Below are 12503 nucleotides of genomic sequence, written 5' to 3'. Positions count from 1 at the left end.
CTGTACTCCTTTCGTGAGAGATCTCTCTTAGTTCGTCCGTCTTTGGCAGGGCATCAATCTTTGATTCCAGGATGGAAATCCTCTGTTCTAGTTCTGTGCATTTTCTGCAGGATCTCCTGGGTTTTTTGCCCCCTGGCATTTTGTTTTAATCCAATGTCAAGGTGATTTGCTGTTCGGTTGTTGCCAGTTTTTTATTTTAGCCTCTCAAGCAAATAACCACTGAAGTTTCCCGTTCTGTGTTGTTCTTACTATCAAAGCTAACTTGTCTTGTAAAGGTGAAAAATAAAATGAAGAAATAGTGGAAAAAGTAAAAAATTAAAGATCAAGCAGGAGCAAAGCAAAGAAGCGTCCTACTCGCTTGAGTAGGCGGAGCCTACTTCCTACACAATCCAGATAAAATTAACTCTGTTTAAAGTCTTTAATTTTCTGTAAAGCTGCTTTGCGATAATGTCTGCCTGCTGTTAAAAGCGCTAGACAATTAAACTTGACTTAATTTGCCATAACCGATTAGACTGATTTAACACTGAAAGTGCTGAGCATGAGGAGGGAACATATCTTGAATGGGACACAAGTCCATTGAAGGGCACTATGCATATTCTCATTCACACCGAGGGGCGATTTAGTAGTCAGTTCACCCACTGGCATGTTTTTAGGAGCAGGACAAAAACCAGAGAACCTGAAGGAAACTTCCACGGGCGTGAAACTCCACACCGAGAGTAACCTGAATTCAGGATTGAATTGGGGACCTGAAGCTGTGAGGAAGCAGTGTTGCTCAATGTGCCACCCTTGAATGAATGATTGTTTTGATTGAATCAGTATATCATCAGTGTGTGTAAATTCACCTCAGCGTTATTTGTCTCCCTGTTTCCTCAGGAATCCCAGGCACCGGTGATACCTGCAGTGTGTGTGGATGCCCCTGGGGCTCCATGTCCGGTGGAGCGTGGGCCCTCAGGTACCCACCTTTCCTCTCTTGCTGCTGTCCTGCGCCACTTTCCCAGGGTGGGGGGCTCCATGTGCTCACTGCGCCGCACCATGTCCTGGACTGGCCATCAGATGGCACACTGTCCCTTAGCCTTCCTCTTCACTTACTGCCTGTACCTGTTCTCCTGCCTCACCCTCAACCTGCTGCTCAATATCTTCTAGCATGCGCCCTTTACCTTTATTATCCCCAAGTCTCTGGATGAGCTGCAAAACACTATGCTACAGAAGTCATAGCTTATTTCAGTGGGTGTGTTCTGAAGATGCAGCTTTCAGGTTTTTTTTTTTTTTGTGTGTGTGTGTGTTTTAATTAAATTCCGTTTAATTCAGTGGTGTGTGTGTGTGTGTGTGATTTCGAATGATAAATGCACAATAACTAAACTTATTTGAGTAAAGTTACTAAACTGTACTGTTACTTGTCACTAGGTACATATTTTGCATCTTTTGTATGTATTAATATGTACCTGGACAGCTAATTATAACAGATATCCTTTAAAGATCCTAACATATTTTAAAGTTACGCTATATGCACTTTCCCAGATGAGCGATCACACATTGAAAGTACAGTTCAGTAACTTTTTTTCCAACTACAGCGGCAGCTACAGTTATCGACACCTTAATAATGATCTTTTGGTCGCTGCAAAAGTAGAAAAGATTTTCAATACATAAATTGCGCATGAATAGCTACTCAAACTTCCACTGGAAAAAAATGAGTTGATTCCCGATTACTTAGCGCATCAGATCGCGTGACTCCGTTCCACAATTATCGACATCCATATGATTGTTTATAAAAAATTTTTTAAAAATCAGTATGTGGTATTAAGTTAACAAAACATATTTAGTTTTTATTTAAAATTAGTTTTACATAGACTTACATTTAGTACAAAATATCTTTTTATATAAATATATGTGTCAGAAAACAGAATCCAGGGACACATGTCCGCCCGGGGGCATTTTGAGTTATTGACAGATTCAGAAAGTACAGTTTCTAAGATTTTCAATGATGCCTTCCATGTGGAGATCTGACCATATTTGAAGAATGTGTGGCCTTTTGAAAGTGTATACTTCTTAAAACAGAAAAGGGAGAAAATCGCCCTCAAAGTTTTCCATCTCAGCTACTCTGGGTATAGCCTGGGAAATCCCATGCTGCTTTGCACAATCGTTCCGATCTGAAAAGACAGCATGGAAACTATGGTCTAAAGGCTCGCCTGAGTTAGGGAGCCAATCAGAGAGTGGGGAGGGGTGGAAAGACGGTGACGCGTACTACTCGACAAACGGAAGCTTGTAGTTTATTTGGGACTGTTTACGGATCACATTTAACATGGCGGCGAGCGATACGAACCAAACTTTCGATCAAGCTTTAGACACTCTTCTGAATAGTTTAGAGCAAAAGTTTGTTTTAAAACAGCAGTAATCGTTCGGTGCCATTGTTTTCCTATTTTTGTTTTGCCTTCTCTTTCTCTTTCCTTCTCTTCTTCGTCTTCTTCGTCGCTCTAACTACATCACTGGGTACAACTGCCATGATTGGCCATACGCCAAATGATAGACATTCGCAACGTCCAATAAACGGCCGTTGACAATCGTAAACCACACCTCCCCTACGAGAAATTCAATAGGCAGATTCCAGACCATATTTCAATTGTGATATGGTCTGGTGTTAACCAGACTACTCTGGGTGTAGGGCGGGCACATAATGGTGCTCATTTGCATGATATTAAGGAAAGCCCTACCCCCTACTAGCTAGCATGATACTACTTTCATGTAAACAAAGATCACCACGTCAGTTTTCCTTCCATGCAAAGTATGCCCAACACAATTATGAAGTACAAAAATAAGTCCTAAAGTATACTTTAATGTTTTGTGGTTGAAAAATTACACTGTAATAAAGAAAGATAGATAGCACAATGATGACACAACTAACACAACGCTAGTTTCATGTAAAGCCTCGGTCACAACCGGCCGTACAGTACGTGCTCCTACGGCCGGTCTACATGCAAAAAACGCACGAGAGCGCGCGTGAAACGCACGAAAGCGTGCGTGTGATGTGCTGATTTTCGAGCCGCAGACCGGCCGCAGAGGTTCTTTGTTATGTCAAACAAACTCTACGGGCGCTTACGTTTTTTTCAGGTTGCAAGACAAACTTACGGCCAACGCGTGTCTTTCTCCGTGAACAAAAAAAAAACGCAGCGATTTGGGAAACGCCAAAAATCACACAGCCAAAAAATCGTACGTCCGGTTGTGACCTAGGCTTAACCAAACCACAACACTCTCCGTTACATGCAAAAATAACCACACAGCCTTAGATTAATAAACTTACCCCATCAGAAAGAGAAACGGCGCCTTGCACACACCAATGCCTCCGATGGAATGTAGTCCTAGAACGGTCCGTGTATAATCCGATCATTCAAGTATTCCATTCAATCTAGAAAACGAGGTTGCGGTTTTTTTTTTGCTAGAAATGGTTATCTCCGATGTAAATACTGTGTGTCTGTTTGCGTCGCGGTGTTTCAGCTCCTCTGCGCTCTGTTTAACTTCCTCAATCCATAGTGAAATTACATGCCTGTATGCAGCTAAGTAGCCATGCGCTCAGCCCGTATCATACAGCTGATTCGCGAAAAAAAAAAAAAGACTTAAATCATCATGTGAATGGCCCATATGGTAATTTACCCACACCCCCCAGCAGGCTACAGTCCTGACAAAAACGAGACAATTTGCAACAAAAAATGTATGCTTTTCCAACAGAACAATCTATTATCTGAAATACTGATTGCATTCTTCAAGATCTCAACTTGCACATGATGGAAAAAAACAAAAATCACAAATTTCGAAAAAAAAATGCTTCTTTTGCGATTTATCTCTGATTCGTTTCGGCTGACATGTGTCCCTGGATTCGGTGAGGGGTCACATATCGGTCGGTGTTTACGTAAATGAGGAAGTAATTCTAATGTTTGTAAACAAATGAACTGATAATGTTGAACCTGCATCAGAATATCTTTTTGTTCCACTTTCTAAGTATTTTCGTAGATCACATTTTGTTAATCATTCGTTGCTGTTTGTATTCATTTCTAGTTTTGTAGTTTAGCAGTAAATATCAACAGGCGATTGACATTGTAACCACATGAAAATCCAGGTCAAAAGTCGCATATCGTTCCTCGAACCAAAATATAAAATGTCTGCTGATATTGTAATATGTGGTAGATATTTACAACAAACTGCAAAAAAAAAAAAAATTATATATATATATATATGCTAGAAATTTAATTCTGGTCTAATTCTATTTATTGCAATAGGATTCCAAATACTCTATAAGCATTTCATTCTGAATCAGAAATTTTTTTTTTTTTTTGGCTTTTTTCACCTTTATTATTGGATAGGACAGTGTAGAGACAGGAAATGAGTAGGAGAGAGAGACAGGGAGGGATCAGGAAATGACCTCGGGTCAGAATCGAACCCAGGTCCCCAGATTTATGGTATGGCGCCTTATCCACCTGAGCCACGACGCCTCCTATCTTAGTTTTTTTTAAAAAATAAATCTCAGCACTTTTTATTTATTTATTCATTTATTTATTTATTTTAAAGTACTTAATCTACTTCAGTGTTTACATAAAGATTGATCCATAACAGTTGTAAATGTCCCTTAATTCCACAGCGTGTCGATAATTGTGGACACCGGTGAACGTGATCACTATTATCGACACCTCAGGTGACTTCTACCGCTAGTTGGCCTAGTGGTTAGCGTGTCCGCCTCTCGATCGGGAGATCGTGAGTTCTACTCACTCACGGTCGGGTCATACCAAAGACCATCATAAAAATGATACCTACTGCCGTCTGACAAGGCACGCTGCAATACAGATGCGAGTGGGGAGTCAAACTCTTGCGGTTACCAGACGACCAGCCCCCCATTGTAACCCTAGCTATGTAATAGGTGAGAGGCCAAGGGATATGGAAACGGAGATCGGCGCCGCCCTGTGCGCCACATGGCGTGGGAAGGACTTTTTTTTTTTTCATGTGACTTCTCAAACACACGTTTAGAGACAAAATGGCGACTGTCAAATGAAAGAGTAAGAAATAAAGTAGGTTTCGACAAGGAGATCATGAAATATCGGTGAATTTGAGAAGTAAAAACATGTCCATGATCTTTCCACCATGCTTACCTGCGATGATGTCTGGCTTTTTCTCAGATCGCTGATCGTGCTAAAAAAATTCCATCTCGGGTAACGAGCTGCGTCATCAGACGACAAGATCAAAAAGCGAGGCGGTTGATTAATTCACCAGTAATAACTGTTGTAACTGAAACTCACCTCTGTAAAATTGCTTTTATTGGTAAATCTGAAAAGGTGTCGATAATTATGGACTGTTGATAATTGTAGCTGCCGCGCTAGTGTTTTGTTTTTTTGTTTTTTAATTAAGGTTCTATAGCACATGAATGATCACATTTTAGAATAGTAATATAGATTAAATGAATAGAAAATGAGTGAAAAACTGTTTCTTATAGCCTTTGACTAGCATTATTTTTGCATGCACAGTCTTTTTATGCAGTTCAAATATGCAGCGATTATTTTATATAAGTATTATTTAGTTGCTGTCTGTTTTAGATCTTTCTGTTGCTGGAGCATTTCTTCTTCAAACGTCTTCCTCTATAGTGCCTGCCTGATTAGTGCCTGTGGTTCTGTATCAGTGATAATTACTGATGATGTAGTGCTTGTATCGGGGTGTGTGTGATTTTATTACTCTGTAAGCTTTACCTTTCCCCATTCCTATCAGAGCAGCTGATTGTTGAGCTAGAGCCTGCATGTGTGTGTGTGCTTTTCACCTGTAACCACAATCTGTCATGCTTTTTGTCTTTTTCTTGGTGTGCGCGCGTTAGGGTGCATCAGTTGCCCCCTAAAAATGAAAAGTTCCTCCGATCATGATGCATTTTTGTTTTTATGTTCCTTTTGGTAAGAAAACACACTGGGTGAAATATTTTGACAAAATTCAAAAGTTTAATGGTGACACCAGGAGCTCAAAGTTATGGAAAAAGCTGCTATTTTATGACTTTTATGACAAAATTTCAGTCACTTTTCATGAAACATTATGGCACCTTATAGAGTATAGATAGTTTTCACTGATGTCACGGCATTCCGGGGAACGCCCCCCAGCCACCATCTTGGGGGGCAAACAAAACGGTCCATCGCCACTACCTGCTACGTTATCTCGGACAAATTTATGAAGTTATATAGTCGGTTTTCTAAAATAAAGATCAATGTCAGCAAAATCAAGCAAACAGAAGTATATAGATACATTAAACGACATCTCACGACAACGGTATGCAGCCAAACTGGCCTTGATTGGGAGAATTGACCCCTACGAAGTGGACAAAGATGCATTTTCAAGTGACTATGCAGGGCTGCCAAAGCCTGAAACTGCCAAAGCCTGCTCCAAAGCCTGAAACTGACTTCATCAAACTTTAAAGGCTGTCTGATATATACAACTTTATATATTCACAGCGCGCCTTTTGGCGGATGCCGCCTGAATCGCGCAGATCTGATTTTTTTTTTAGGGGGGGCATTGGAGTGTCTGATTATAATTTCAAAGTAAATTCTGTATTAAAATTACTAAATAAGCAAATCCATTACAGTCCATGAAACAGGAAGTATAAGGATGAGAAAAAAACAGTTTAAATCGGAAAGCTGCGCACATATGCACAGTCCTGCACACCGCTCGGGCTGCGCAAATGTGCGCAGCTTTCCGATTTAAACTGTTAAAAAAACAGTTTAAATCGGAAACCTGCGCACATTTGCGCAGCCCGAGCGGTGTGTAGGACTGCGCATATGTGCGCAGCTTTCCGATTTAAACTGTTTTTTTTTTCTCATCCTTATACTTCCTGTTTCATGGACTGTAACGGATTTGCTTATTTAGTAATTTTAATACAGAATTTATTTTGAAATTATAATCAGACACTCTAACGCCCCCCCCCCCCCCCCCGCCCCCCCCCCCCCCCCAAAAAAAAAAAAAAATCGGATCGGCGTGATTTAGGCGGCATCCGCCAAAAGGCGCGCTGTTTGCATCCCAAACACAAATCAAATCATACGGAATAGACCTAAAATGTTTTTCAAAAATGACCCTTGCGTGAGTGAAGTGACAAGTTTCAAATAGAAACGTGACAAACGAGCGATATTAAGTGTACATTACAATGTAAACATACACTCAGCGGTTCCAGTTAGGCATTCTCCAGAGATTGTTCACATGATGTTTTGGTTTCCAAAAACAAACTTAAACACAATTGGTTGTTTATTTAAACAACTTACCACTTATAAAATGATCGGCGCAGACTTTGCTGTGTTTGGAAGGCTGATAATCCTTGCAGTTGATTCTCGCAAGCCATAGATTTCTCCTTTGTATGCTGAGTTTTTTTTGTTTGCTCGCCTTCGTGCTCCCGTACAGTGGGAATTCCATAAAAGCTCTGCTTGACGTCATCATCTGACCTATTACGACAGCCGTGAATACAACAGGTATGCACCATTGCTAGCTTTAAATAGCCTGCTTGGGTTCTTTTGAAGACTTTGTACTCGCACGTTACAATGTGTGCTCAGTCACCCGTACGGTAAGCTTGACCCCCAAGATGGCCGCCACTAGGGAATCCCCGACTCTGTGACGTCATGTGAAAACTATCTATACCAAATATCTGAGATACACATTTTTAGTACATATTCTAAATATATTATCAAGCCCAGTTTGAGTTTTAGCTGTTCATTGAATCATTGTTCAACTACTTTTAAACAATACAAATGTATTATGAATCACATTAATGCTTCTCAATCCCTTGCAAAGGTTCTTAACATGATCTCTGGCTCACAAGAAATCAATAAATGGAGTCCAACATTGTGATTCAAACCTTACGCGAAAACATAAAATAAGGTTTTTTTGGCAAAAAATGAACCTCATGGTGCCACCATTTAGACTTTTGAATATGGTCAAAAAATTTTACAGGATGTCTTTATTGGTGAAAAGGAACACCCAAACAAAAATGCATCAGATTTTATGAAAGTGAGGGCAACTGATGCACCCTAGTGCGCACGCATATTTCTAATCCCTTCCTGCATTCTTGGATTTAATTTTCCATCTTTTGTAGGATTGAAGTTTTACTGGAAAGCACAGACAAAATCCTATAACATATACATAAATGATATAAAAAATACATTTATAAATAATGAGTAAAAATCTCATTTGGCTCATCATTTGAAACATCCTGTTTTATTCTGTCGGGTTCTCAGTGATTAATTTAGAATAGAATATTTTCCGTATATAGGAGGATGCAAAGCAAGTAAGTATATTCGTGCTCTTTAGCATGCCTTATGCACTACACATTTACAAGATTCGTATTAAAGACGCAATTTGGTTCTTGCATTATGAAAGTCTAAAAGATTGTAGTCGGTTTATCTCCAGTCATATAGGTCCAGTGTGAGAACGTTATAAGTGTTTAGACTATTGCTTTCAAATAACTATAGGCTTTAAGTAAGTTCAGATTAAATATATTCATTATGTTCACTGCATGAGATTCAGATCGTGCTGCACTAAACCATGCTCGTTCACCAGCACACTCGCCTTGCTCTTTTAATTTTATTATTTTTAATTTTCTACATAATTATTAATTATGTAATTCATTATATACATTTGTAGTTAAGGGGCAGATTTATCATTAATATTCCTGTTATTGGCCCCATAGAGCAGGGATGTCATGCTTTGATTCATCATACACACGCTCGATTTAAAGTTAAAGAAGAAGAAAAAAATCAAGTTCAGCCACTGGCACGTTCATCATAAAACATTGCTTTGTAGGATGGGGCAAAAGGCAAGGTAGTTGATATCTTGTATTTATCAAATATGTAACACATTTCATAATATTATTAAGATATCCTATTAAATGGTGTAGGCTAATAAATCACATCCAATACATTTTACAACATTGAGCCTGTGTTTGTCTTTTTCTATTACATGGAATATTTAGATAACTGCTTTCAATATTTAAAGAAAATGCTGATATTTTAAGATGATGCTGAATTAAACATGCCAATGAACTTAATGCTAGAAATATGTTTAAAAAAATAATTAAATTTTATTATTTAAATATCTGTTATTACAAAGTCTTTCCATCCATGGTAGACATGTTCTGATCTAGATTTATCTCACAGTATCTTGAAGGAAAAAATCTACAGCTAAGCCGGTCCTGTATATGAAAACTAGAGGTGGTTGTATGCAAAAATCGTAGCGTCCCCAATCCCTTCTGGGTCGTATGTCCAAATTAAATAGCATCACTTCCTCTCCTACAGCTCCTGAGGTGAACGGTGTGGCTGAGCCCAGTGTGGCAAAGCGTCTCAGAGGAACTCCTGAGCGCATTGAGCTGGAGAACTACCGGCTGTCTATGCAGAGAGAGGAGGAGTTAGAGGAGGTGCCTGAGGAGACGCTGGCCGAGCACAACCTCAGCAGCGTGCTGGAAAAGGGCACGGATGTGGACGAGGGCTCTAGGTGAGTCCTGAAGGCTTCAATTTTTCCAATAGCTTCAGGAAGTTAGGCTTTCTTATCAAAATAATAATAATAAAATAATAATAATAATAATAATAATAATAAAATAATAATAATAATAATAGCTGCATTAACGTACAGATCTTATTAATATTTGTTTAGTTAACATTTGTTTAATTTGTGTTTTCTTTATTTTGGCAATTAACAGTTGATGGTTAGCAGTGTTCACTTGACTAAATGCAACAAAGTCTGTGTATAAATGTGTCCCAGAAGAAAAGACAAAAGAGAGGACAAATGGGTCCAAAGGAAAAACAGTGATATTTAATAATCTGAGGTGTGTGGGTGGGTTTTTTAATGTATAAACCAATGCAGTGTCCATTTAAAATGACCAAGATACAATACATGATGAACACAATTTTTTTTTTAATTAAAATTTTCTTTTAAATATATAAACTAGTGCTGTCAAGCGATTAAAATATTTAATCGCGATTAATGTCGGGACTGTCATAGTTAACTCGCGATTAATCGCAATTTAATCGCACATTTTTGTCACATGAAAAACCATTGTAATTCTCTTATCAGCATAAAAAAGTGAATGGGCTTGCTCACCGTTCGAACTACGGGGGTACACGGGGGATCCGAGATCCCCTGAAACAGACATGAGATCCCTTGAAAACATGATTTAGGAAATGTTGGGGAGTCTCTAAAATATTGGCAAAATGATGTTTATTGACATAGCAATCGTGTGTAACGGGAAGCATTTGCATATCCGAAGTGAGCGCGCGATGGAGAGCCGCGCTCTGAGACAAGCGCAAGCACACACACACCCCCAAGGGAAAATAAGGGACCCCCCCCGAAAATATCGGCATAGTTCGAACACTGGTTGTACCAATGTTTTTTTTTTTTTTTTATTGCAGAGCATAACATGTCTTGTCACAGCCACTGCAAAGTGGGTCTGGAGCCGCCGATGGGAAAACGAAACCTAAACCGAGCACCGTGGCTCTTCGGGGGAGGGCAGAGGACTCTGGCTGTGCGGGGCGTGGCATCATGTCACAGAGCGTTAATCTCGCGATAAAAAAATTATCGCCATTAAAATTGAGTCAAGTTAACGCGTTAATAACGCGACATTTTTGACAGCACTAATATAAACCAATGCGACGGCACAGTGGTGTAGTGGTTAGCGCTGTCGCCTCACAGCAAGAAGGTCCGGGTTTGAGCCCCGTGGCCGGCGAGGGCCTTTCTGTGTGGAGTTTGCATGTTCTCCCTGTGTCTGCGTGGGTTTCCTCCGGGTGCTCCGGTTTCCCCCACAGTCCAAAGACATGCAGGTTAGGTTAACTGGTGACTCTAAATTGAGCGTAGGTGTGAATGTGAGTGTGAATGGTTGTCTGTGTGTCAGCCCTGTGATGACCTGGCGACTTGTCCAGGGTGTACCCCGCCTTTCGCCCGTAGTCAGCTAGGATAGGCTCCAGCTTGCCTGCGACCCTGTAGAACAGGATAAAGCGGCTAGAGATAATGAGATGAGATATAAACCAATGCAGTGTCCATTTAAAATGACCAAGATACAATACATGATGAACACAATTTTTTTTTTAATTAAAATTTTCTTTTAAATATATAAACTAGTGCTGTCAAGCGATTAAAATATTTAATCGCGATTAATGTCGGGACTGTCATAGTTAACTCGCGATTAATCGCAATTTAATCGCACATTTTTGTCACATGAAAAACCATTGTAATTCTCTTATCAGCATAAAAAAGTGAATGGGCTTGCTCACCGTTCGAACTACGGGGGTACACGGGGGATCCGAGATCCCCTGAAACAGACATGAGATCCCTTGAAAACATGATTTAGGAAATGTTGGGGAGTCTCTAAAATATTGGCAAAATGATGTTTATTGACATAGCAATCGTGTGTAACGGGAAGCATTTGCATATCCGAAGTGAGCGCGCGATGGAGAGCCGCGCTCTGAGACAAGCGCAAGCACACACACACCCCCAAGGGAAAATAAGGGACCCCCCCCGAAAATATCGGCATAGTTCGAACACTGGTTGTACCAATGTTTTTTTTTTTTTTTTTTATTGCAGAGCATAACATGTCTTGTCACAGCCACTGCAAAGTGGGTCTGGAGCCGCCGATGGGAAAACGAAACCTAAGCCGAGCACCGTGGCTCTTCGGGGGAGGGCAGAGGACTCTGGCTGTGCGGGGCGTGGCATCATGTCACAGAGCGTTAATCTCGCGATAAAAAAATTATCGCCATTAAAATTGAGTCAAGTTAACGCGTTAATAACGCGACATTTTTGACAGCACTAATATAAACCAATGCGACGGCACAGTGGTGTAGTGGTTAGCGCTGTCGCCTCACAGCAAGAAGGTCCGGGTTTGAGCCCCGTGGCCGGCGAGGGCCTTTCTGTGTGGAGTTTGCATGTTCTCCCTGTGTCTGCGTGGGTTTCCTCCGGGTGCTCCGGTTTCCCCCACAGTCCAAAGACATGCAGGTTAGGTTAACTGGTGACTCTAAATTGAGCGTAGGTGTGAATGTGAGTGTGAATGGTTGTCTGTGTGTCAGCCCTGTGATGACCTGGCGACTTGTCCAGGGTGTACCCCACCTTTCGCCCGTAGTCAGCTAGGATAGGCTCCAGCTTGCCTGAGACCCTGTAGAACAGGATAAAGCGGCTAGAGATAACGAGATGAGATATAAACCAATGCAGTGTCCATTTAAAATGACCAAGATACAATACATGATGAACACAATTTTTTTTAAATTAAAATTTTCTTTTAAATATATAAACCAATGCAGCGTCCATTTAAAATGACCAAGATACAATACATGATGAGCGCAGTTTTTTAATTAAATTTTTTAAAAAATGTATAAACCAGTGCAGTGTCCATTTTAAAATGACCAGGATGCAATACGTGATGAGCACAATTTTTTTTTTATTAATTTTTAAAAAAATATATAAACCAGTGCAGTGTCCATTTAAAATGACTAGGATACAATATGTGATTAACTCAATTTTTTAAT

The 12503-nt window shown here is 40.1% G+C and overlaps 1 protein-coding gene across 17 annotated transcripts in view; it reads left to right on the top strand.

Moving 5' to 3' along the window:
• The window catches only part of mical3a (microtubule associated monooxygenase, calponin and LIM domain containing 3a), a 307065-nt gene that overhangs the window by 236759 nt on the left and 57803 nt on the right, over positions 1-12503 (top strand). For all 17 annotated transcript variants that reach the window (XM_060923703.1, XM_060923715.1, XM_060923719.1 and 14 more), the window contains 2 exons: positions 874-952; positions 9291-9486. In XM_060923703.1, the coding sequence (XP_060779686.1) occupies positions 874-952; positions 9291-9486 (275 nt within the window). The remainder of the gene's footprint in view (positions 1-873; positions 953-9290; positions 9487-12503) is intronic.

This window comes from Neoarius graeffei, chromosome 6, assembly GCF_027579695.1.
Source record: "Neoarius graeffei isolate fNeoGra1 chromosome 6, fNeoGra1.pri, whole genome shotgun sequence".
Lineage (NCBI taxonomy): Eukaryota > Metazoa > Chordata > Actinopteri > Siluriformes > Ariidae > Neoarius > Neoarius graeffei.
This window is presented reverse-complemented; position numbering and strand designations above follow the sequence as displayed.